Genomic DNA, 27,575 nt, shown 5'->3' with positions numbered 1-27,575 from the left:
TATGGTGTGGTCGCGGCGTGGGGCATTCGGCCACCGCGGTTGAGGCGCATTTCCCCCCACACACACCCCCACGAGTCGACGGGGCAAGCAGGGGAGGCACGAGACAGCATGAATAGCGGGGTCACAGGGGCTGTTGCGCATAGTCATGGGGGGTTGGGATAATTGCGCTTGAGCGCGCAGGCCCCATTGTTAGGAAGGGTAAGGGAGTAATTAGGATGTACGCCGCCAACGTCGCTCACTGATTAGCATATCAACAGCGCCTGGGGACTGCCGTGCGCGGGCTTGGGGTGCACGAGCCCATTGTTCAGCGCAGCATCCCCTTTGGAGGTAGGGAGGATAAATAGAGGAGCGCAGAGGGGAAATCGCTCTCTTACTCCAGCGCCAGGCGACCAGACGCAGCTCCAGCCAGCGACCCGGACGTCCGTGCGACGCACCGAGGCGCGCGGTGAGCACCGGGATCAGCGGACCGCCGTGGACACTTAACAGTGAGTAAGAAGGGGAATTAGAATCATAGCAGATAAATCGGGAATAGGTATAGAGGTATCAGCGTAGGCCAGCCTCGTCGACTCACTGATTTAACATCTAGTTCCAGGTAGCGGATAATAAATCATTAATAGCGAAGCGTGGTCTCGCGTGATCTTGTCGTGCAGTGTGAGCGTGTGGGAACGCGTGTGGTACTGTGTGCGTAAGCTCGCGGCGTGCGTAATCGGCGTCCCCCAGGTGCGCGCTCATAACGTAAGCGGCCAGCAGGCGGCGCGCGCTGCGCAGAGCGGCGCAAAAGTGGGTATCGCGTGTGGAGCTGTATGCGTGTGTGCGCGCACGTTCACTACGTGTATAATACGGATGCGCATTGGTAACGTGCCGCACAGGGCTATACTGCGAGCACGACGTTTGATTGATGATGATGTGCGCACGTATGCTCGCAGCGTGGGAGCGCGGCGCGAGGCTGTAAATAGTAGGGGTGTCGCGTTCGAATGCCGGCGAAACCGTAGCGGGTAATAGGGAGGTGGGGTAACGTAAACGAATAGGGGATGCAGGCGGGAGGGACCCCGGGGGCCAACGGCCCCCACACCACCACGTGGCTTCACGCCTCCCGTTTGTCACTCAGATGACACGTGTGTATGTATCGTATTCTGAACTTCTTTCGCACCGTACGTAGCTAGCCATGCTCATCGGAGGTGCGGGGTAAGGACAGAAAACTACATGTAAAAAGCAGTTCTAAAGAAATTCGTTTTCCATAACACATTTTTAAAGTGTATAGCTCCAGTGGCTTCCTAATATCGGAAGCAAGAGCGTTCCAGACGGCCCCAGAAGCGCGTCTGAAAAACGTGGAATGCAGTGACCATCTTTGTTCGATGGTTAGCCACAAGGCACTGCTGCGAGGATGACCGGAGTTTGCGTGACGATGGCTTATGCTCTTTGCTCTTCAGGTCAGACACACGAAGACGGCACCACTGAGACGCTGGGTTCGAATCGGGGTTTCGGCCGCCCATAATTGAACCGCGTTCTCAAGTGTGGCGAATGGGTAGTCTCAACCACGTATCATTCAAGGAACCGCTCTTCCACCGTCACCATGATCACATCTGGCTTCAGCTTTGCTGCGTTCATACTGCAGGTGTTACATCTAATTGCTCCTGAACTCAAAACTTGTTTTTCTGGATGTGAACACTTGTCTGTCATAAGTGCTGCCCGAAATCTAATAACGCAGAGTGTGTGTGCGTATTGCCCTGGAATGTGCCCAATCCTGTCAAATCTCAGAAGCTAAGCAGGTCTGAGCCTGGATAGTACTCGGATTGGGGGGGTGCGGTGACTGCCAGCGTGTGCAAATTACAGGAGTCCTTCGCTCATCGTGGATTCCACCCCAGCGCTGACACCGAGTTCCGATTATAACGCCACTCATTTTATCTTCGCGGGTGAAAGACGTCTACGTGCGTTTTGGTTGTTATGGTGAAAATAAAAAAAAACACTGCATTGAAAGTTACTGTACGTTCAATCTAGATTTGAAGTTTTCGTGACTGCAGGGATCCATACTCTTTGTTTTTTTCGGTAAAGTCACGTAGGTAGAAAATAAAATAAATTAAATCACGACGTTTCGGGCGCAACACAAGCGCCCGTTACTGTACGTTAATAAACGAGCTTTCCACTCAAGTCGCGTGTTGTTTCGTGAATGTTAACTGCTCAAGCGCTTTGAAGTTTATCCATCAGGGAGCAGTGGCTGATTCGAGTTACGGGCCGATGTTTCAGGTTGAACGAATCACAACACTTTACCACTCAGTCTACGTGATGCCCTTTGGTGGCCACGCGTGTAGCACCAAAATGTTTACAACCCATGGCTACGTGATGTCCTCCGGTGACCACGCGTGTAGTACCACAACGTTTACAACCCATGACTACGTGATGCCCTCTGCTGACCACGCGCGTAGCACCACAATGTTTACAATCCATGGGTACGTGATGCCCTCTGGTGACCACGCGTGTAGCACCACAATGTTTACAATCCATGGGTACGTGATGACCTCTGCTGACCACGCGTGTAGCACTGCAATGTTTACAATCCATGACTGCGTGATGCCCTCTGGTGACCACGCGTGTAGCACCACAATGTTTACAATCCATGACTGCGTGATGCCCTCTGGTGACCACGCGTGTAGCACTGCAATGTTTACAATCCATGGGTACGTGATGACCTCTGCTGACCACGCGTGTAGCACCACAATGTTTACAATCCATGACTGCGTGATGACCTCTGCTGACCACGCGTGTAGCACCACAATGTTTACAATCCATGACTGCGTGATGCCCTCTGGTGACCACGCGTGTAGCACCACAATGTTTACAATCCATGACTGCGTGATGACCTCTGCTGACCACGCGTGTAGCACTGCAATGTTTACAATCCATGGGTACGTGATGACCTCTGCTGACCACGCGTGTAGCACCACAATGTTTACAATACATAGCTGCGTGCTCTTGGTGGCCACGCGTGTACCACAATGTTTACAACCCATGGCTACGTGATACCTTCTGGTGACCACGCGTGTACTACCACAATGTTTACAATCCATGGCTACGTGATGCCTTCTGGTGGCCACCTGTAGTAACGCAGCTTTTACAATGCGATACCAACACCCGCCATTCACCACCAAGTGACGTCACCACGGCGCCTGTGCCAGGCCAGGTGCACTTTGAAGGCTCGCTGCTGACAGCAAATATCTCGGGACAGACCCAGCAGGTGCCATGGGTTGGCTGACTGAGATGACCGGCAGAGACGCACCAGCCGTATCCCCCCCCCCCATACTGTGCCAACTTTACAATACACAACTCCACACTCGCACGACGCCGTTGGACGCTTAGTAGGAGTGACGTCACCACCGGCAATTCACCCCTTCTTGCTCTTACCTATGTAGCCTCAACTCTCACCCAAACCCTTTAACGTAAACCATTGAACGCTGACGCGTATCCCTGACCCTGACCCCGTACACACCCAGGGGGGCGGTCAAGCGTGGAGAGGTGGCGATGGGGGGCGTCCATAAATGACGTCACGCGATTTTGGACGATTTTTGACCCCCCCCCCCATCTTCACACGGCGTCACAAAAAGTCAGACCCCTCCCTTAAATATGACGTCACAAAGCTCTGCCCCCCCCCCCCCCAAAATAAAACTTGCTTCAAAACGCTGTAAACTATTGTCATTGTAGTGCGTATTTAATGTGTCGCTGCACTCTGATGTAGTAGGAGAAAACATTTATTAAAAAGTCTATTTAATTAAGTAGAACGTGTTGTCTATATTTCTTTAAAGTTGCGCATTTTGATGTGACGTCATATTTCTCAAACCCCCCTCCTCTCGTTACACATCGTCACAAATGTCTGAGCCCCCCCCCAGGTGCGTGACGTCATTTATGGACGGCCCCTGGTTATAAGACCCAGGACACTTTCCGTATGCACGTTTAAATAATATAAAACCGCCCAGAGAAGCCTCACTAATTACAGGACATAATGCTCAGACCACCACATTCGTTTTGTAGGGGATGTCTCAGGCCCAGCAGGTGCCCGTCATAGCATACGGCCCATTGTCCGAAACGTCGCCTACGTGTGGGGCTTCTGTTATTTGTTTGTGCCTGTGCACCAATGCCAGATCGTGTGAATTAATCTTGGACATCCGGTGCAAGTTGCGTCGTTGTAAGCCCCCCCCCCCCCCCCCCTTGATTGAGCAAATAGAATAGCCCGCGTCGATCGACTCGCTCGTCTCGCCGGACCGTACCAACTCGGGCCGTGCGGGCGGAGAGGGGGTGACGGGGAGTCTTCTTCTCTCATCGGGCGTCTCTCAGCCACGGTTCCTCGACTGCATTTGTCTTTTCCACAAATCGCGAGGTAAGTGTCACCCTTGGGTTGAGAGGGGCTCGTAAATTTCTGATCGAGGGCGCTCTGCCCCTTAACCTTCGTAGGCTACGTAACGGCGAAATGCTGCTGCTGCTGCTGCTGCTTAAGCTGCTTAAGCTGCTGCTGCTGCTACTGCTGCTGCTGCTACTGCTGCTACTGCTGCTGCTGCCCCCATGCATATCGCGTTCATCTTCCCCCGGCATCGCGTCTTCAACGTGCATTTTAACGTGCAATGTACGTTTATAATGACGCGCGGTCTACACTGTCGTTGTCCGTGTTCCATACACACGCACGTAGATGTAAATATAAAACCCTTGCTGCAAACAGTCGCGCGAATCACAAAGTGCCAAATGATGGGCGAGAGGGCGTGGGGAGGAGAAGCAGACGGAGCCGCGACCTCCGTGCCGGCCTCCCCGGGGCGACCGCGAGATCCGTGGCCCCAGAATTCGTGCCCCCCCCCCCCCGGGGCAGTCGCTCTCCGTGGTGCTGGGTGGGCCTCGGGCTGCGTGGCCCATCCGGTGACGGTCGCTCTCCGTGGTGCTGGGTGGGCCCCGGAGCTCCGTGGCCCCCCTCGGGGCGGTCGCTCTCCGTGGTGCTGGGTGGGCCTCGAGCTCGTGCCCCCCCCCCCCCCCGTGGCGGTCGCTCTCCGTGGTGCTGGGTGGGCCTCTAAATTCCGTGGCCCACCCCATGGTGGTCGCTCTCCGTGGTGCTGGGCGACCGTGGCGACGGCGGCCGGAGGTTTTAGCAGCGGCGCCGAGTCGGGTTGGGTGAGGCCCCTCGTTCACCGAGTGATGGCACACACACACACACCAACAAAACCCACCGGGTTAACAACACCTCCTCCTGCTGCTGCTGTTACTTGCTGCTTCATAGCGACAGCCGTTTATCTGCCGTGTGTTGATGATGGGTGGGGGCGTGGGGAGCGGTAGTGTAGCGCTCAGCTGCGCTGCGCTGCGCAACCCCAGGCGGCCCCGGGTTCGATTCGCGCTCGCGGCCAACAACACCGGTGGCGATTATTTGAACCGGTCCTGGCCCCCCCCCTCCCTAGGTCGACTCGGCCTCAAATGAGTATCTGGTGCGGTGTTGTAAACATCGCCACTGCGGAGACAAAGGCGGCCGGGCGTGGTGTTGGCCACCCACCCCCTCGCGTGCTGTGCCGGCCTACATAGGTGCTTGCTAACAGCACTTGCCCCAACAGTCTGTTACAGGCTATACGGGGGATCTTTGTTTTTGTGTGTGATGTGTGGCGCGTGATGGATGGGTGTGTGTGTGTGATGTACGGTGTGTGATGGATAGGTGGGTGTGTGATGTATGGTGTGTGATGGTGGGTGGGTGTGTGATGTACGGTGTGTGATGATGAGTGGTATGTGATGTGTGGCGTGTGATGGGTAGGGTGGGGTGTGTGATGTATAGTGTGTGATGATGAATAGGGTGTGATGATGGGTGGGGGTGTGATCTGTGGCGTGTGATGGGTAGGTGGGTGTGTGATGTATAGTGTGTCATGATGAATGGGTGTGATGATGGGTGGTGTGTGATGTATATGGTGTGTGATGATGGGTGTGTGTGATGTATGGTGTGTGATGGATAGGTGGGTGTGTGATGTATAGTGTGTGATGATGAATGGGGTGTGATGATGGGTGGGTGTGTGATGATGGGTGAGGTGTATTTATGTATGTTGAACTTATTTCGCACCGTACGTAGGCAAGCGTGCTAATCGTAGGTGTGTGTCGATTGGTGGTATGTAATGATGGGTGGTGTAGGGGGCACAGGCGGTGCATCGGCCAGTCATCTCAGTCAGTCGACCCATGGCACATGGGTCTGTCCCGTGACCTCCTGCCAGCGGGCGTTCGACACTTCACGTGGCCTCAACGTGCACATAGCCTGGACAAGCGCCGTGGTGACGTGAACGCCACTTCGTAGTCAATAGCGGTTGTTGTGTGATGATGGGTGGGGGGTGATGATGGGTGTGGTGATGGGTGGGGTGTGGGTGATGGGTGGTGTGTAGTGATGGGTGGGGTGTGATGATGGGTGGTGTGTAGTGATGGGTGGGGTGTGATGATGAGTGGTACGTGACGAAGGGTGGTGGTTCATGATGTGCGATGTAATGCTATCTGTGATATGATGTCTGATCCTGTCAGCTGGTGCACACATCGCCTGCTGCGGAATGCTCTCTTCTGATGTCCGACTTCAGCTATTCTTGCCCTCGACTCAACAACATCAACTCTGTGATCAATGCTGTTGTATATTCAGCTGACATAATCGATTACCTGCTGCCACAATCGCGACGATACCTGCTGTGCCTTGCTGTCACGTTCTGTCCGCTCTTGACCATCGGGGTGCTGCACCCAGGCCACTGCCGTTGCAGCTGTTCCGCGAAGATGGACGACCAGACCCAGGATGGTGTCGCCGTGCCAGGTTCGTCGAACTCACCGACGGCAAAAGACGCACAGAACCCAACCACGCAGCATCCAGCACTCCCTTTGGGCGAGGGGTGACGGTTGTCTTCAAGCAAACTCACACTTTCCGCGGGCGGTGGAGCGGTGGCGCGGTGGTTAGCACATTCCGCTAGAGGGCTGCTCGTGGGCTAGGGTCGGGGTCCCTCTGTCGCAGTCGCGTCTGAGACGGTGGCCAAGGTGGTGCCTTAGAATTCCGGGTGCTGGGCTAGACACCACCGAGGTCCTGGGTTCGAATACCTCAGGGTCACGGCTGCAATGAAGCTGGGTTGTCGAGTGACGACATCGCACATGGTGATGTCACCCCCCCCCCCCCCCCGCATGCCAACGATCAATACTTTCAGTGCAGATTTTTTTTTGTGTCCCTTATCACCAAATTTTGTAAAACTGATCAAACTTGACCGGATGTCTCCACCGCTGCGAATCTTCAACGGCGACGCAACTTCACGTCGCCGTGCGCCGTCGCTCCGAGAGTTACGACGGACGGAGCGAACGCATGTACGCTTCGCGTGCGGGTGGGAATTCGTTACGCGCGGTGTCTCCCCGGGTAGACGCGACGGCGGCAGCGGCGGTGGTGGTGGAGGAGGAGAAGGAGCAGGAGGGGGTGGTGGACGAGGAGCAGGAGGAGGTGCCGTCCGAGGAGCTGCTGCGTCTACGTCGGGAGCTCGCCAGCGCTCGCGAGGTCGCTCGCAGCAGCGAGATGAAATGTCGTCAGCTGCAGGGTGACGGTCACCACCGCGGCACGGGGAGACGCGGGGACACCAAGGGGACGCAACGGGTTCATGGAGACACGGGGGGTCACGGTGGGGACGTCGGAGGGTTATGGACACAAGAGAGAGAGATAGAGACACGCAGGGACACGGGGGGGGGCGCATGGAGGGACATGGAAGATGTCATAGAATATGGGGACGCGGGGAGAAAGAGGGGACACGGAAGGGCACGGGGGGCATAGGACGATGTGGGATGCTGAGAGACGTGGATATTGGGGTGGGAATACATGGGAGATACAAGGACATGGGGGGCACAGGGAGACACGGGGTGGGGGGAGGCAGGTAAGAGCACAACAATTACAGGACAACGATGGATGTTGCTGTACGACTACCATCTACTGCCCAACACCTAACCCCGCGGCAGCCGATTCTTGGTGGTCAACCCATTCTAGATTTGAAGCTTTCGTGACTGCAAGGATTCATATTCTTAGGTTTTTTCGGTAAAGTCACGTAGGTGAAAAATTAAAATTAATAAAATAAAAAATATATTAAATAAAAATCACGACGTTTCGGAGGCAACACAAGCGTCCGTCTTCAGGTGGAACCGTCACAGCACGATAGCTGTATCAAGTGAGATAAATTTCAAGAAAACAGTCCTTGTATATAACATTTTTTATTTTTTTTTTATTTTACTTTTATTAATTTAAATTTTCACCTACGTGACTTTACCGAAAAAACCTAAGGAATATGGTCAACCCATTCCCACCGATCCGGATGATCTCGGGATTGTCGCCAAGAGCTGTGCGGCCTCCACAGCAGCCCCTGAGCTTGTGGGCATAAAGGACCGTCAGTGGGGACATTGGACTCCAATTCTGCTAAGCGCTGGAGCCAGTGCCGAACTAAGCCCGTGCGGGGCCTGTAGCATATGTTATGAAGGAGCCCTAACTAAAAAAAACATATTAAAACACTTAGTTTTTTAACTTGCACAGTAAATTAATTGTATTTTTTCATTTACTATACAGCCAGAGAATACGACAAATCGCTAACCTTAAACACCCAGTCGTTCGTAGTATAGTACCCTAGGAATAGAGCAAGTGCAGATTCACTGAACCGGATTTTTTTCTTACTGTGGTTTTCACACCTGATGATGATTGCTTGTGTTGCAATCGAAACGTCGTGATAATTGTATTGTTTTATTTTATTGTATTTCTCTTCTACGTGACTTTACCGAAAGAACCAAGAATATGAATCCCTGCAGTCACGAAAGCTTTAAATCGAAATTTAAACGGAATTGACAGCTTGAAAGCATTTAACGCGGGGCCCTTGAAAGTGTATCACTGTGTGTATGAGAGTGTATCACTGTGTGTATGAGAGTATATCACTGTGTGTATGAGAGTGTATCACTGTGTGTATGAGAGTGTATCACTGTGTGTATGAGAGTGTATCACTGTGTGTATGAGAGTATATCACTGTGTGTATGAGAGTATATCACTGTGTGTATGAGAGTGTATCACTGTGTGTATGAGAGTGTATCACTGTGTGTATGAGAGTATATCACTGTGTGTATGAGAGTGTATCACTGTGTGTATGAAAGTATATCACTGTGTGTATGTGAGTGTATCACTGTGTGTATGAGAGTATATCACTGTGTGTATGTGAGTGTATCACTGTGTGTATGAGAGTATATCACTGTGTGTATGTGAGTGTATCACTGTGTGTATGAGAGTGTATCACTGTGTGTATGAGAGTATATCACTGTGTATGAGAGTGTATCACTGTGTGTATGAGAGTATATCACTGTGTGTATGTGAGTGTATCACTGTGTGTATGAAAGTATATCACTGTGTGTATGTGAGTGTATCACTGTGTGTATGAGAGTATATCACTGTGTGTATGTGAGTGTATCACTGTGTGTATGAGAGTGTATCACTGTGTGTATGAGAGTATATCACTGTGTATGAGAGTGTATCACTGTGTATGAGAGTGTATCACTGTGTGTATGAGAGTATATCACTGTGTGTATGAGAGTGTATCACTGTGTGTGTGAGAGTGTATCACTGTGTGTATGTGAGTATATCACTGTGTGTATGAGAGTATATCACCGTGTGTATGAGAGTGTATCACTGTGTATGAGAGTGTATCACTGTGTGTATGAGAGTGTATCACTGTGTGTATGAGAGTGTATCACTGTGTGTATGAGAGTGTATCACTGTGTGTATGATAGTGTATCACTGTGTGTATGAGAGTGTGTCACTGTGTGTATGAGAGTGTATCACTGTGTGTGTGAGAGTGTATCACTGTGTGTATGAGAGTGTATCACTGTGTGTATGAGAGTGTATCACTGTGTGTATGAGAGTGTGTCACTGTGTGTATGAGAGTGTATCACTGTGTGTGTGAGAGTGTATCACTGTGTGTATGAGAGTATATCACTGTGTATGAGAGTGTATCACTGTGTATGAGAGTGTATCACTGTGTGTTGATGTATCACTGTGTGTATGAGAGTGTATCACTGTGTGTATGAGAGTGTATCACTGTGTGTATGAGAGTGTATCACTGTGTGTATGAGAGTATATCACTGTGTGTATGAGAGTGTATCACTGTGTATGAGAGTGTATCACTGTGTGTATGAGAGTGTATCACTGTGTGTATGAGAGTGTATCACTGTGTGTATGAGAGTGTATCACTGTGTGTATGAGAGTGTATCACTGTGTGTATGAGAGTGTATCACTGTGTGTATGAGAGTGTATCACTGTGTGTATGAGAGTGTATCACTGTGTGTATGAGAGTGTATCCCTGTGTGTATGAGAGTGTATCACTGTGTGTATGAGAGTGTATCACTGTGTGTATGAGAGTGTATCACTGTGTGTATGAGAGTGTATCGTTATGTGTGTGAGAATGAGAGTGTATCACTGTGTGTATGAGAGTGTATCACTGTGTGTATGAGAGTGTATCACTGTGTGTATGATAGTGTATCACTGTGTGTATGAGAGTGTGTCACTGTGTGTATGAGAGTGTATCACTGTGTGTGTGAGAGTGTATCACTGTGTGTATGAGAGTGTATCACTGTGGGTATGAGAGTGTATCACTGTGTGTATGAGAGTGTGTCACTGTGTGTATGAGAGTGTATCACTGTGTGTGTGAGAGTGTATCACTGTGTGTATGAGAGTATATCACTGTGTATGAGAGTGTATCACTGTGTATGAGAGTGTATCACTGTGTGTATGAGAGTGTATCACTGTGTGTTGAGAGTGTATCACTGTGTGTATGAGAGTGTATCACTGTGTGTATGAGAGTGTATCACTGTGTGTATGGAGAGTGTATCACTGTGTATGAGAGTATATCACTGTGTATGAGAGTATATCACTGTGTATGAGAGTGTATCACTGTGTATGAGAGTGTATCACTGTGTGTATGGGAGTGTATCACTGTGTGTATGAGAGTGTATCACTGTGTGTATGAGAGTGTATCACTGTGTGTATGAGAGTGTATCACTGTGTGTATGAGAGTGTATCACTGTGTGTATGAGAGTGTATCACTGTGTGTATGAGAGTGTATCACTGTGTGTATGAGAGTGTATCACTGTGTGTATGAGAGTGTATCACTGTGTGTATGAGAGTGTATCACTGTGTGTATGAGAGTGTATCACTGTGTGTATGAGAGTGTATCACTGTGTATGAGAGTGTATCGTTATGTGTGTGAGAATGAGAGTGTATCACTGTGTGTATGAGAGTGTATCACTGTGTGTATGAGAGTGTATCACTGTGTGTATGAGAGTGTATCACTGTGTGTATGAGAGTGTATCACTGTGTGTATGAGAGTGTATCACTGTGTGTATGAGAGTGTATCACTGTGTGTATGAGAGTGTGTCACTGTGTGTATGAGAGTGTATCACTGTGTGTGTGAGAGTGTATCACTGTGTGTATGAGAGTATATCACTGTGTATGAGAGTGTATCACTGTGTATGAGAGTGTATCACTGTGTGTATGAGAGTGTATCACTGTGTATGAGAGTGTATCACTGTGTGTATGAGAGTGTATCACTGTGTGTATGAGAGTGTATCACTGTGTGTATGAGAGTATATCACTGTGTATGAGAGTGTATCACTGTGTATGAGAGTGTATCACTGTGTGTATGAGAGTGTATCACTGTGTGTATGAGTGTATCACTGTGTGTATGAGAGTGTATCACTGTGTGTATGATAGTGTATCCCTGTGTGTATGAGAGTGTATCACTGTGTGTATGAGAGTGTGTCACTGTGTGTATGTGAGTGTATCACTGTGTGTATGAGAGTGTATCACTGTGTGTATGAGAGTGTATCACTGTGTGTATGAGAGTGTATCACTGTGTGTATGAGAGTGTGTCACTGTGTGTATGAGAGTATGTCACTGTGTGTATGAGAGTGTATCACTGTGTGTATGAGAGTGTATCGTTATGTGTATGAGAGTGTATCACTGTGTGTATGAGAGTGTATCACTGTGTGTATGAGAGTGTGTCACTGTGTGTATGAGAGTGTATCACTGTGTGTATGAGAGTGTATCACTGTGTGTATGAGAGTGTATCACTGTGTGTATGAGAGTGTATCACTGTGTGTATGATAGTGTATCCCTGTGTGTATGAGAGTGTATCACTGTGTGTATGAGAGTGTGTCACTGTGTGTATGAGAGTGTGTCACTGTGTGTATGAGAGTATATCACTGTGTGTATGAGAGTGTATCACTGTGTGTATGAGAGTGTATCGTTATGTGTATGAGAGTGTATCACTGTGTGTATGAGAGTGTATCACTGTGTGTATGAGAGTGTGTCACTGTGTGTATGAGAGTGTATCACTGTGTGTATGAGAGTGTATCACTGTGTGTGTGAGAGTGTATCACTGTGTGTATGAGAGTGTATCACTGTGTGTATGATAGTGTATCCCTGTGTGTATGAGAGTGTATCACTGTGTGTATGAGAGTGTATCACTGTGTGTATGAGAGTGTATCACTGTGTGTATGAGAGTGTATCACGGTGTGTATGAGAGTGTATCGTTATGTGTGTGAGAGTGTGAGTGTATCACCTTGCACGTGTTGGGAGCGGTTGTGCAACGGTCCGCCCGCTGCGCTACGAACCCAGTGACCCGAGTTCGATTCTTGTTCACGTTAAACACCCAGTGCCGATTATCTGAACCGGTCATGGGACTCCCCTAGGCCGACTCAGCCTCAAATGAGTACCTGTTGTGGTGTGTAAACATCGTCACTGGGGAGACAAAGGCGCCCTGGGCGTGGTGTTAAATGTGCCGGCCTTCACAGTTCCTCACTAACAGCACTTGCCCCAACAGTCTTTTACAGACTATACGGGGATCTTTGTCTTTGGTGCCCGCTAAAAGCACTTGTCCCAAAAATCTATTACAGACTTTACAGGGTTCTTTGTCTTTGTGTGTAAGAGTGTCTCTCTCTCTGTGTGTGAGTGCATCTGTTTTACGTGGTGTCTCCGTGTCTCTGTGCATCCTCTTGTGAGTGTGAGATAATTCATAGTTCTGCGGAGAGTGGTGGCGCAGTGGTTAGCACGCTGCCCTACGAAGCCAGCCACCTGAGTTGGATTCTCGGCCACGGCCAACATCTGTAGCAAGTCCTATTGTCGTGTCGTAGGTCTCTTCTTCCTTCTTCTCGAGGCTAGTGTGTGTGTGCGGGTGGTGTGCGGCGCACGCACACTCAGTCGGCGACGAGGTTGTCGCAGGTGTCACCGTCCTCCTTATTATCTCTCGCGTTCACACCAAAAACTCCGGCCCCCCTTCTCCCTCCCACGACCACGCTGCCGTACGACCCGGCCCAGACACGACCATGTCCGTGTTGCACCGACGGCGTCGACCGAAACAGCCAACTACTGTCCGGCCGCGCAATGATCGGGCGAAGGAGCTCTCGCTCTCCGTCTTGTCGAACCCACCAGATGTTTCCAGGGGCCTCCCCACGAGGTCTACCGTGACCCTTGTCCCAGTTCCTCCGCCCTGCCGGCACACGCACCGTGTGTATGCTCAACGGCGTGTGCGCTAAATGTCCACCTGCAGTTGCAGCTGCTGTACAGCAGTCAGTGCTGTGTCACTACATTATCAAAACTTATTCTGGGCCTTCTCCATCTCGGTGAACTTAAATGATAACTTCATGGGCTGTGTACACATCAGCACTGGGAAGACGAAGACTGCCAGACGTGGTGCTTGCCACCAGGGCCGTATTATCCAATAGGCCACAGTATCCACTGTGCCGAGGGCCTACGAAAACGAAAGAGTCTACGAAATAAATAAATAAATATGCTTGTATCATTAAAAGTGTAAACCAAGATATCTTCTTGCATAAATACATTTATATCGCAAGGATAGATTAAGTGTTTTCCAAAGAAGCATGTCAGTCGTTATTTTTTCTTCATCATACGGTGAGATAAATTAACACCGGAGATGAACTTTTTCAAAAAAAATTGTAAATTGCAAAATTATCGACAGCATCTTCAAATGGTGCTTATCGCACAATCTCGACAGAGGGCAGTGCGAGGAAAGGCGAGGCGGCGTTGCTGTGCTATACCTGAGACAAGCATGGTGACAGCGTCGGTCGTAGTAGCATGGGACAGCAGCAGTGCCAGCTTGTAAAGAGTGATCACTGAAGACCGACGAAACAGAAGTGCCTTGGGCCTACAAGCACCTTCACCCGGCCCTGCTTACCACAGGACCCGCCCCTGCGCCGCTCCGACTTTAACAGGCGCCCGCAAACATTGCTCGCACCTCATTTACTTGATACAGCTATCGTGCTGTGACGGTTCCACCTGAAGACGGAAGCTTGTGTTGCCTCCGAAACGTCGTGATTTTATTTTTTTTATTTTACTTTTATTAATTTTAATTTTTTACCTACGTGATTTTACCGAAAAAACCTAAGAATATGAATCCTTGCAGTCACGAAAGCTTCAAATCTAGAATTAATTGCTCGCTCCACCGGTGTGTGTAGAGCACGCGGCGGCGGCGGCGGTGGCGGTGATCTCTCCGTGTGTTCTTGCGTCTCCCCGTCCCCGCTTGGCAGTGCTGCTCGAGGAGGAGCAGTTCCAGTCGGCGCAGAAGGCAGAGGGCTACCTGCGGCAGATCCAGAGCCTGCAAGGTACTGGGAGGGTCCGTCACTCCATCTCCTCTGCTGCCCCCCCCCCCACCCTGGACACGACTTTCCCTTCGCCCGGAACACCTGGATTGCTCACAAGTTTGAGACGCTTGCTTTCAAGCGTGAATCTGCTGGGCGGCTTGTAGCATCGTTCACCATCATTGACGTGAACTCGGTTCAATAGGTGATCGTGAACAGCGCCCGCTCAAGCGGTCTCTGCGCGCATGCGTTGCGGTGCGCGCACGTCTGCGAAGCGGTAGTGCAAGTGGTGAGTGCACTGCCGCTACAAACCCTACGACCCGAGTTCGATTCCCGCTCAAAGCCAACACCAGTGACGATTATATCTTGAGCCTGGGCATCCCCTCGGTCGACTCAGCCTTAAATGAGTTACCCGGTGCGATGTGTACACATCGGTACTGGAGAGACAAAGGCGGCCGTACTCCTCGAGGGGCGTCACGGTGGCTAGGAGATGTTGACTACCTCGCCTGGTATACATGAGATCGTGGGTTCGATCCCAACACCGACGTCTGCTGTATGTTTGGAGTTTGCGTGTCTCTCTTTCCTCGTGGTCGCTTGAATTTTTCTCCGGGTCCTCCGGTTTTTCCCTCCACATTTAGAATCAACATTCACGCGTTCAGAGTATTTGGCTGCTAAACGTGTCCACGTGATGATAATCCCACTTCATTAAGCTAACATTTGTGATGGCCAGGTCGCTTCTAGATAGCTCAGTGGGCCTTACCTGTTCGGAAAAACAAAATATATATTTTTAAATCCTTTATATTAAGTTCGCTTGCTTGCTTGCTTGCGCGCTTACGACCGTGCAAATCTTTCGGTCGTTTTTTTACCCACTTCCCGTGATCCAATCGAGCTGACATTTTCCACACAGACTCGTTGTGCGTGACAATTAATGTTCGTGAAAATTTTTTTCCAAAATTTTACACTTTTTAGGAACAAAAAATTATATTTAATTACCAATTGATTAATGGTGCCAAGCAATCATTTGACCCATAGGTGGCAGCCATCTCTAAGCCAGAGGACGAGAGGACTCTAGCCGCCACGCATATAAAGGATTTATAGTGAAAAACTTTGTTTTTACGGGTTAATTTTTTTAAATGTTAGTTCGTGTGCGCCGTGTCGCTCTTCTTGGTACCCGCTGCTCGCCAACCGCTACACGGGGCACCTTCTTGTCTCTGTGCGCTGCGTCCCAGCCGAGCTGCGCGCCGTGGGACACGAGATGGAGGAGCTCCGCGAGCACCGCGAGGGCGCCATCTCCGCCGAGCGTGACGGCGCCGCCGCCGTCGAGGACGAGATGGCGGCGCTGAGCGCCACCGCCGAGCAGGTGTCGGCCGAGCAGGAGGCCGACATCGCCGAGCTGCAGGTACGGGGCGTGGGGGGGGGGGGGCGGCTGGGTGGGTGGGGGGCCATAGCGGGCTGGGTGGGTGGGCACAGCAGGGGAGGGGGGGGCACAACAGGGGGGGTGGGGGGCACAGCGGAGTGGGGGGGGAGTGCACGACAGGGTGGGGGGGGGGTTACAGCGGTGGGGGCCACAGTGGGGGGGGGGTGGGCACAGCAGGAGGGGGGGGACACAACAGGGGGGGGGCGGGGGCACAGCGGAGTGGGGGCCACAGCGGGGGGGAGGGGAGTGCACGACGGGGTGGGGGGGGGGTTACAGCGGTGGGGGCCACAGTGGGGGGTGGGGCCACAGCGGGGGGGGGAGGGGAGTGCACGACGGGGTGGGGGGGTTACAGCGGTGGGGGTCACAATGGGGGGGGGGGTACAGCAGGGTGGAGGGTCACAACGGGGGGGGGGGCGTGTTGGGGTGGGGGGCCACAGCGGGGGGAGGGGGGACGCGGCAGGGCATGGCCATGCCCACGCGTGCCGAGTCGCCGCTGTGGGTCTCCGCCGCAAGGATGGCAGCGGGGACTTCTCGTCCGATTTGCCGGCGTGGTTGGACCGCCTGCGCACTCGAGCTGCAAAGCTGGCACCCGAGTTCCATTCCTGTCCACGACCAACCAACATCCGTGGCCATTAACATCTCAACATGTCCTAGCACCCCCCTCCCCCCCCCCCCCCGTGTTGGCTCACGAGTGTAGGATGGTGCTGTAACCAGCCCGGAACAGGTGCTCACTAACAGCACTTGCTCAGAGGTCCAGAGGTGTTGAGCTGGCACCGCTGAGATGCTGGGTCCAGACCTTCTCTTCTCGAGCCCGACGAGTTGGCGGTCTCGGCTTGAGCATCGAGGACGTCGCAGCGTGAAAACGCGACTTCGTTAAAACAGCGTGCCCAGTAATAATTGGTTTTTTACCCTTCTATCTGGCAACAAAACTGACACCTTTTTTTACAAGGAGTCATGTTTGCATAGACCACAATACCTGCAGTCATAATGCAAAAAAAACACAACTCTGATAATGTATGCACTGTCCTTGAAGTTGATTGGTCCACACCCGAGACAGCTTTCCTTAGAGCCTAGTCTCACATGGGTTGGACCAGATGACGCCAAAAGGCGCGCAACTCAAAGACAATGCACCATCAGAGTATGAGAGCTCGGGGTAAGCATTTACACCATTGGAACCTCATTTGCCAGTAAAAATATGATAATTGTTTTTTTACCCTTCTATCTGGCAACAAAACGTGCCCAGTGTTTTCTTGGCAGCGCCTTGAGATGCGGTCACGTCAGCACGCCAGGCGCCGAAGAATCCACGTCGCACCGCAATGAACGCGCTGCAATGATGAATGCGCGTGCGCGCGTGCGTGCGTGTGTGCGCGTGCGTGCGTGCGTGTGTGCGCGTGCGTGTGTGCGTGTGTGCGCGTGCGTGCGTGCGTGTGTGCGCGTGCGTGCGTGCGTGTGTGCGCGTGCGTGCGTGCGTGTGTGCGCGTGCGTGCGTGCGTGTGTGCGCGTGCGCGCGTGCGTGTGTGCGTGTGTGCGCGTGCGTGCGCGTGCGCGCGTGCGTGCGGTGGCAGGAGGAGCTGGAGCGGGCTCGGGTGGAGCTCGAGAGAGCGTGTGGCTCCACTCGCTCGGCACCGCCGGGAGACAGCGAGGAGACCCAAGTGGACGAGCAGGTCGCTCAGCTGAGAGGTGCGTGCCCCCCCCACCACCACCACCCTCCACCACCGCTACGCTCGCACCGCAAACCATTTGCCCGCCGAGTCGACCAATCGACCCGAGGATCGGACTCGATTACCGAGTGGCCCCTCTAAGAAAGGGGCCGCCCCCCCCCCCATCATCTCGCCTCCCGAAGGTGGGCAACCCCCCCCCCCCCTACCAGCCACGCCCAGCGTGTAGCGGCTGATGATGACATAGCCAAGTGGCACACGTCGGACCGACGGTCTGAGCAAAGCCGCTCCGTTTTGAGTGCAGCCAAAGACATCGTCACTGGCTGGGCACCCCCACCCCCCCGTCGCCCCCAATTACCCCCCCCCAACTGCCCCCCCCCCCCACCAACGACCTCCCCCCTCGACCGCCCCCTCCCCCCCCACGACGACACGCAGAGTACTTTGAGCGCGCCGAGAGGGAGTGCCAGCGGCTGAAGGCGGAGTTCCAGAGAGCGCAGGACGAGAAGTCGGAGCTCAAGGGACAGCTCGCGCAGCTCAAGCTCGATCTACTCAGGTGATGCCTCCTCCTCCTCACTGCTCACCCCTCACCCATCACCCCTCGCCCATCAACCATCACTGTTTACCCATCAACCATCACTGTTTACCCATCAACCATCACTCACCCATCAACCATCAACTGCTCGCCCATCAACCATCACTGCTCACCCATCAACCATCACTGCTCACCAATCAACCATCACTTACCCATCAACGATCAGTACTCGCCCATCAACAATCACTGCTCACTCATCAACCATCACTCCTCGCTCACCGACAATCACTGCTCACCCATCAACCATCATTACTCGCCCATCAACCATCACTCACCCATCAACCATCAACTGCTCGCCCATCAACCATCACTCCTCATCCACCAACCATCACTCACCCATCAACCATCACTCACCCATCAACCATCACTTCCCCATCACTCATCCCTGCTCACCCACCAACCATCACCCCGACTGCCTGGCTCCGCGCCAACACTCGTTTCTGGGCAGCTCCTGCACTAATCGTGACGGAGCCACCCAACAATTACAGCGTGGGCCACTCCTGCAGAGACTGAGGGCGTCTCACAGTTAAACGCCTCTCCGTTTCGCTTGTGTGATGACGACTTGACACGCTTCCCTTGAGGTGGCACTTTATTGAAGACGCGTTCACTCCACGTCAGGCGGAGACCCCCACTGGAAGAGCCCCACGTCTACCGCGCATCTCCCCCTTATATACCAGCCGAGGCCACGCCCCCCTTCTCGAACCTTCTCGCTGATTCTGGACGTTCGCTCCACCAGCAGACTCTACCGGCCTCTTCCATCACCTGACCACGCTCACTTCTCAACAATTCTCGGAGCTACCAGTCCCTTCGCAATCACAGCTGACAACCCTGTCATTACCTCCCGTGGCCACTAGTGCATTCGCACTGCAGGCTGACTCCCCTGTCATTACCTCCCGTGGCCACTACTCCATTCGCACTGCAGGCTGACTCCCCTGTCATTACCTCCCGTGGCCACTACTCCATTCGCACTGCAGGCTGACTCCCCTGTCATTACCTCCCGTGGCCACTAGTGCATTCGCACTGCAGGCTGACTCCCCTGTCATTACCTCCCGTGGCCACTACTCCATTCGCACTGCAGGCTGACTCCCCTGTCATTACCTCCCGTGGCCACTACTCCATTCGCACTGCAGGCTGACCTCCCTGTCATTACCTCCCGTGGCCACTAGTGCATTCGCACTGCAGGCTGACTCCCCTGTCATTACCTCCCGTGGCCACTACTCCATTCGCACTGCAGGCTGACTCCCCTGTCATTACCTCCCGTGGCCACTAGTGCATTCGCACTGCAGGCTGACTCCCCTGCCATTACCTCCCGTGGCCACTACTCCATTCGCACTGCAGGCTGAGAACAACACTTAACCACTCGCCCACTTATTCGCCCTCTCACCCACGCACTCGCCACACTGCAGCTCACCTCACTGCCCTTTCTGAGTCTTTCCTCGCACTGCCCCACTGTGGAATCCCCTCTCCCATCATCATCATCATCGTCTCTTTCCCAAAATCTCTTAGAACCTGCTGCTGCTGCTTGTTGCTGACCGCTTGGTATTTTGTACCACATGTGTGCCCGTGCTCAGCAAGGTCTATAATAAAATAAATGGGAACATTGACCGTACGGGGACCACGTGACCCCCCCCTCCCCAACCTTCCTCCGGGCAGCACGAAGGAGCGGAACACACAGCTGTGCTCCGAGGTGGCGGAGCTGCGCGCCGACACGGAGCGCGTGGACAGCTCGGCCGGCCTCGGCGATGCCAGCGAGAGGGAGGGCGACGGCCCCGGCATGGAGCTCAGCGACAGGGACGCGGCCTCGGGCACAGAGCTCCGTGATAGGCTGCGTGCCACGCGCGATCGCACCCAGTTCATGCAGGAGGAGGTAACGCGGCGTCGGATTTGCTTCGAGCTCGGAGGGCAGAATCAGAGCCGGAATATTTCATTACGTCTACTGGAGGAAAGACAATTAGCCGTAAAGCTCTTTGTCACTGATGTCCAGCCGTCTCACAGATGTCCAGTCGGACAGAGATGCCGAGAGCTGGCACCGCTGAGACGGTGGGTAAAGCTGCCTTGTGTCGTCTGGGAGACATGGGTGAGCTGGCAGCCCCTCTCACCGTCAGCTCCACGTAGGTGCGCATAGCCACGACAACTCTATCGCTCAGAGCGACATCTTCACTCTTTCTGATGGTGGCGTCGGCTGCTGCTGCTGCTCAAAGGCCCTGCCCACTACTCGAGTAAGGCCCGGCTTTGCCAATATGTTGAGTCAAGCACAAGGCAAGAATATATTGGAGAAAGAAAAATTCAGATTTTCACAAATCTTATGGGACACTGGGACAGCCTTCCTGAACCAAACGGGGCTGTCCCATGACTCTATCCCGTCACCTCCCTCGAATGATGCTTGGATAAATTTCGATTTAAAGCTTTCGTGACTGCAGGGATTCATCTTCTTGGTTCTTTCGGTAAAATCACGTAGAATGGAAATAATAAAATAATAAACATTTAACAAAATAATTCTCACGACGTTTCGGCCACAACGCAAGTAGCCGTCCTCAGGTGAAGAACAGAATTCAGTCTGAATTCAGACTCTGTCTCCTCGACAGACCTGTTCTTCACCTGAGGACGGCTACTTGCGTTGTGGCCGAAACGTCGTGAGAATTATTTTGCTTAATTTTTATTATTTTATTATTTCCATTCTACGTGACTTTACCGAAAGAACAAGAAGATGATGCTTGGATACTTCACGTGGCATTGAAGTGCACTTAGCCTGGCTCAGTGACGAACGGCGGTTGTTGGTGTTGTTGTTGTGCGCCTTCGCTAACAGCACTTGCCCCAGCAGTCTGTTGATGCGGCAGAGTAGTGGCACAGCAGATGTCTTACAGCAAGGGGGGTCTGGGTTCGATTCCCGACTCAGGCACCGCTTTCTGCGTAGAATTTGTGTGTTCGCCCCCTGTCCTGCACGGGTTTCCCCCAGGTTCTCTCCGATTTCCCTCTCCGAAATAGCTAAACCCACACACACAGTGGAACTGGTATTGGCCAAACATCCCAATGCTGAACATTTACCTGCACCATCGCTGCACAGCAGCGACAGCAACATCGCTCCCGACAGCGAAAACTTGGCAAGACCCTCCTAAAGAAAAGTCTTGAGGCTCGGTGTGGCCTTCCTGGGTAAACAAACTAAACAATAACAAGTATAACCCGTAAAAACAAAGTTTTTCACTATAAATCCTTTATATTAAGTTCGCGTGCTTGCTTGCGTGCTTGCTTGCTTGCTTACGACCGTGCAAATCTTTCGGTCGTTTTTTAACCCACTTCCCGTGATCCAATCGAGCTAACATTTTGCACAGACTCGTTGTGCGAGACAATTAATGTTCGTGAAAAATTTTTTCTAAAATTTTACACTGTTTAGGGAAAACAAATTAAATATTTAATTACCAATTGCTTAATACTGGCAGACAATCATCTGACCCATAGGTGGCAGCCATCTCAAGCCAGAGGACGAGAGGACTCTAGCCGCCACGCATATAAAGGATTTATAGTGAAAAACTTTGTTTTTACGGGTTATACTTGTTCTTTGTGCGCACGCGTGAGCAGTACAGGGACAGCCGTGCGCGCGTTGTCGAGTGGCAGGAGCGCTGCCAATGGAGCGAGAACGACCGCGACTGGCTGGGCTCCGAGCTGCAGCGCTGCCACGAGCTGCTCACCTCGCTCGAGGGAGACGACGATTCCAGCCAGGTGGGGCCCGCTCACTCCCTCCCCCCGCTCGCTCCCTCCCCCCGCTCGCTCCCTCCCCGCTCTCGCTCCCTCCCCGCTCTCGCTCCCTCCCCGCTCTCGCTCCCTCCCGCTCTCGCTCCCTCCCCGCTCTCGCTCCCTCCCCGCTCTCGCTCCCTCCCCGCTCTCGCTCCCTCCCCGCTCTCGCTCCCCCCCCGCTCTCGCTCCCTCCCCACTCGCTCCCTCCCCGCTCTCGCTCCCTCCCCGCACTCGCTCCCTCCCCGCTCTCGCTCCCTCCCCCGCTCTCGCTCCCTCCCCGCTCTCGCTCCCTCCCCGCTCTCGCTCCCTCCCCGCTCTCGCTCCCTCCCCGCTCTCGCTCCCTCCCCGCTCTCGCTCCCTCCCCGCTCTCGCTCCCCCCCCCGCTCGCTCCCTCCCCCCCGCTCGCTCCCTCCCCGCTCCGCTCCCTCCCCGCTCTCGCTCCCTCCCCGCTCTCGCTCCCTCCCCGCTCTCGCTCCCTCCCCGCTCTCGCTCCCTCCCCGCTCACTCCCTCCCCGCTCACGTCCCTCCCCGCTCTCGCTCCCTCCCCGCTCTCGCTCCCTCCCCGCTCTCGCTCCCTCCCCGCTCTCGCTCCCTCCCCGCTCTCACTCCCTCCCCCGCTCACTCCCTCCCGCTCACCCCTCCCGCTCTCGCTCCCTCCCGCTCTCGCTCCCTCCCCGCTCTCACTCCCTCCCCGCTCACTCCCTCCCCGCTCACTCCCGCCCCGCTCTCGCTCCCTCCCCGCTCTCGCTCCCTCCCCGCTCTCACTCCCTCCCCGCTCACTCCCTCCCCGCTCACTCCCTCCCCGCTCTCACTCCCTCCCCGCTCTCACTCCCTCCCCGCTCTCACTCCCTCCCCGCTCTCACTCCCTCCCCGCTCTCACTCCCTCCCCGCTCTCCCTCCCTCCCCGCTCTCACTCCCTCCCCGCTCTCACTCCCTCCCCGCTCACTCCCTCCCCGCTCTCTTTTTTTTTTTTTTTTTTTTTTTTTTTTTTTTTTATTGTAAGAGTCACTTTATTTTTCATTAATATTAAAGAAGTGAAGTTGCCTTCACATGCTTAAGCTGTTAATTTATCCATTGCATGGGTGGACCTTATCCTTATCAATCATCCAAACATTTGCCCCCCCTGAGAGATTTTGCAGGAGCCGCCACTGCATTTGGAACGAATCAAACTATCGTCTCGATCATCTTGGTTCCGTCGGTGAAGTCACGTAGAAGACAAACCTGGTCTTCACCTGAGGACGGCTGCTTGCATTGTGGCCGAAACGTCGCGAGAATAATTTTGCTATGTTTTATTTTTAGTATTTTAAAATTGTAATTTTATTACGTTTTATTTTTAGTCTTTTAAATTTGTATTTTATTACGTTTGATTTTTATTATTTTAAAATTGTATTTTATTAGTTTTATTTTTATTATTTAAAAATTGTATTTTATTATGTTTTATTTTTAGTATTTTAAAATTGTATTTTATTATGTTTTATTTTTAGTATTTTAAATTTGTATTTTATTATGTTTTATTTTTAGTATTTTAAAATTGTAATTTATTATGTTTAATTTGTAGTATTTTAAAATAGTATTTTATTATGTTTGATTTTTATTATTTTAAATTTGTATTTTATTATGTTTTATTTTTATTATTTAAAAATTGTATTTTATTATGTTTTATTTTTATTATTTTAAAATTGTATTTTATTATGTTTTATTTTTAGTATTTTAAATTTGTATTTTATTATGTTTTATTTTTAGTATTTTAAAATTGTAATTTATTATGTTTAATTTGTAGTATTTTAAAATAGTATTTTATTATGTTTGATTTTTATTATTTTAAATTTGTATTTTATTACGTTTTATTTTTATTATTTTAAACTTGTATTTTATTATTTTAAAATTGTAATTTATTATGTTTTATTTTTATTATTTTAAAATTGTATTTTATGACGTTTAATTTTTAGTATTTTAAAATTGTATTTTATTGTTTGATTTTTATTATTTTATTATTTCCCTTCTACGTGACTTTACCGAAAGAACCAAGAAGATGAATCCCTGCAGTCACGAAAGCTTTAAATCGAAATTTATCGTCTCGATGTTGTCCGCACAGCAGTTGGAGGAACACACAGGCATTTATAAAATGGTTGATAAAACTCGATAACTCATTCAACCGTTTGTAACTTTTTGTGTAATTGTAACATGTTGCCATCGTGATATATACTGCTTTGAACACATTCCTGCGGAGGGAGCTGGTAGAAACGTTGGGTTGCTCGGTCAATGGCCCCACGACCTCCTGTGTACCAGGCGAGGTAGTCAACATCTCTCAGGGTCTGGGATTGAACCCACGACCTCCTGTAGACCAGGCGAGATAGTCAACATCTCTCAGGGTCTGGGATTGAACCCACGACCTCCTGTGTACCAGGCGAGGTAGTCAACATCTCTCAGGGTCTGGGATTGAACCCACGACCTCCTGTGTACCAGGCGAGGTAGTCAACATCTCTCAGGGTCTGGGATTGAACCCACGACCTCCTGTAGACCAGGCGAGGTAGTCAACATCTCTCAGGGTCTGGGATTGAACCCACGACCTCCTGTGTACCAGGCGAGGTAGTCAACATCTCTCAGTGTCTGGGATTGAACCCACGACCTCCTGTGTACCAGGCGAGGTAGTCAACATCTCTCAGGGTCTGGGATTGAACCCACGACCTCCTGTGTACCAGGCGAGGTAGTCAACATCTCTCAGTGTCTGAGATTGAACCCACGACCTCCTGTGTACCAGGCGAGGTAGTCAACATCCCCCGCTCTCACTCCCTCCCCGCTCTCGCTCCCTCCCCGCTCTCGCTCCCTCCCCGCTCTCGCTCCCTCCCCGCTCTCGCTCCCTCCCCGCTCTCGCTCCCTCCCCGCTCTCACTCCCTCCCCGCGTTCACCATCGGCCCGAGCCTCCTACGATGCTCCTCACCCTGCACCTACCAATCCTCGCCTCCCGTCGCCATTCTCTCACCTGGCCTCACCCACAGCCGTCAAACCCATCACCTCTGCTCACCCACGATGCTCCTCAATTTGGAAGTTTGGGTCCTCACCTCCTACGTCATCCTCACGTGGCGTCACCCACAGCCGTCAACAACCCATCACCTCTTCTCACCTGCCACTTATCACAATGCTCCTCCTCCTCAATTTGTATCTTCGGATACTCACCTCTTCACTCATCCGCCCCACCCTCACTTTCTCTCTGTTAGCCTGAATGTTGCGTTTTTATATGTAAAAAAAACAATATAAAGGTGCAGCCCTGCAATTGCTGGCTCACACCACTGCCGGTAGAAGGGCCTCCACGAGATGGAGATGTAGGGTTCCTCTGGAGGGTGTTTGGCCCTGCTGCTCCACGCTGGCAACACGGCTCAGAGGAGGTAGACGTAACCACACTTCACCCCACCACGCATGTCCCGCCAATCAACTAACTGTAGAGAACCCAGTTGCGCTGCCCTGCCAAGAGATCGAACCGGCGACCACTGGGATGCAAGTCCAGTTTGCTAGTCATTACACCAAAGCAGCATCCAGACATCGACTTTAGACACACACACATGTGTGTAAGTTTATGTGTGAGTGTGTGAGTTGATGTGTGTGTGTAACTCCATGTGTGTGTGTCTAAAGTCGATGTCTGTCTGTGTGAGTCCATATGTGTGTGTGTGTGCGTGTAAGTCGATGTGTTTCTATGTGTGTGGGTCCATGTCTGTGTGTTAGTCGCCGGGTACTTACCGCTAGTATACATTAAAGATGTTATAATGAGACGTGTATAGACACATTCTGAGGATGAGAATGACACACGTGGTAAGAATTACACCCACATGTGTATTTCCCAGAAACCGTGGATCAAACGTATCCCCATGCTGGCCATAGTGATCGCAGTTGCCGTGGCGACGGTCATCCCGAGGATCAACAAGTTGATGTCGTGAACGCTGCAATCAAAAGGATCTGGGGGGCTCCAGCATCCGACCTTCGGTATCGGCGACACACGGAAGTATAGTCCCCGTGTCGGGATTTTCTGCACGCTAGACAATTGTCGCCTCTTTCCTTCTTTCTGTGTGTGCGTGTGATGCTAACAATGTGTTTGAGAAATCATAAGACGACTTAATTGTGAATGATTGTTGCGCAATCGCTGGGCGGAGTGGAACGATCAATCTTGTTCACCCGTTGGAACGTGGTGCGGCGCACGCGGGCAAAGGCAGCGTTCCGAGAATCACGGTGTTTTGTTGATCCGAATCATTTTTAAAAAAAAAATATTAACTTCTCAATGTCAGAGCTCGGCGAGGAGCATAGCTCTGCTGGCTGCCTTACGCGAAAACAGGAAGACACGCAGGCAGACGACGGGCGGACCACGGGACGTACACGGACGGACACGCAAAACCACAGGCACACGGATGATGCGTTGGCAAAAGTGTCAGCTGCACAGATGCAGGCGACAAATGTCGAGACACGATAGATTGCTGTACAGACAGACACACGCAGAGACAAGCAGACCACTGCAGAGATAGGTAAACATTCACGCAGAGCACACACAGATTAACGGTGACGAGTAACACAGACCAGAGGGACACGGCAATAGGTGCACATGGAAATACAGACAGTCGCACGGACCATAGGCATGTAGATGAAGTGATGGACGTGAAGACAGATGGACACAGACAAGCCGACAGGCACAGAATCAGAATCTTTATTCGTGTTATACTGAAGGAATCCGATGAGCCATGAAGCTCTTTTTCACAGATGTTCCAGTATGAGCGGGTCTGCAAGTCACAACAGCAAAACAATACAATGAACGAGAGGAGTGCAAAGAGTCACACAGACAGGCACAGCATAGACAGTCACTCGTACACAGCATTACAAAGACAAAGATCCCCCGAATAGCCTTAACATACTGTTGGGGCAAGTGTTGTTAGCGAACACCTATGAAGGCCGGCACGGCACACGAGGGGGTGGGTGGACAACACCACGCCCGGCCGCCTTTGTCTCCCCAGTGGCGATGTTTACACACCGCACCAGGTACTAATTTGAGGTCCAAATAATCGTCACCGGTGTTGGTCGTGAACGGGAATCGAACTCGGGTCGCCGGGGGTTTGTAGCGCACCTTATGCGCCCACCGCTCCCCGCAACACACAGCAAGACAGACACACAATACACGAACCACATTTGCGCGAGTGGCAGACAGACGCATGCACACGCATAAAGAACCAACCACCTCCACCGCCGCCGCTTACCACTAAGTGGCGGCAACGTCAATACGATGCTTGTGTCAGACCAAGCGTACTCTGACCAGAGAAGCACAGACAACAGACCCCGACACGCAACGAAAGACAGAGGGACAGACTACTGGGCTACACAGGCAGGCAAGCAGACGGACGGACTGACACGCGCGGACTGCACCTCGGGCTGCAGCAGCCTCTTTCAGTCTGAAACAGGGTTTACTCATCTTTCCTACAAATGTCACGCAGATTTCCTACACAAGTCGCTCTGTGTGCAACGGTTTTCTTTCCAGCCTGTGCTTTCTTCACCTGCGATCGGGTGGGGGGGC

General features: G+C 51.9%; 1 protein-coding gene across 1 annotated transcript; it reads left to right on the top strand.

Moving 5' to 3' along the window:
- Nucleotides 1-4,286: 4,286 nt before the first annotated feature.
- Nucleotides 4,287-27,575, top strand: LOC133355642 (sarcolemmal membrane-associated protein-like). Its single transcript, XM_061573011.1, has 10 exons — nucleotides 4,287-4,369; nucleotides 6,728-6,793; nucleotides 7,383-7,553; nucleotides 14,578-14,652; nucleotides 15,858-16,027; nucleotides 17,611-17,725; nucleotides 18,139-18,256; nucleotides 19,949-20,162; nucleotides 21,872-22,012; nucleotides 25,867-27,575. Exons 2-10 carry the CDS (start codon nucleotides 6,757-6,759, stop codon nucleotides 25,957-25,959), a joined length of 1,134 nt encoding a protein of 377 aa, XP_061428995.1. The 5' UTR covers nucleotides 4,287-4,369; nucleotides 6,728-6,756; the 3' UTR covers nucleotides 25,960-27,575.

The sequence above is a fragment of the Lethenteron reissneri genome, chromosome 51 (genome assembly GCF_015708825.2).
Source record: "Lethenteron reissneri isolate LAM-NWPU_2019-01 chromosome 51, ASM1570882v1, whole genome shotgun sequence".
In the NCBI taxonomy this organism is placed as follows: domain Eukaryota; kingdom Metazoa; phylum Chordata; class Hyperoartia; order Petromyzontiformes; family Petromyzontidae; genus Lethenteron; species Lethenteron reissneri.
The sequence above is the reverse complement of the archived record's forward strand: the minus strand, read 5'-3'. Positions and strand labels throughout refer to the sequence as shown.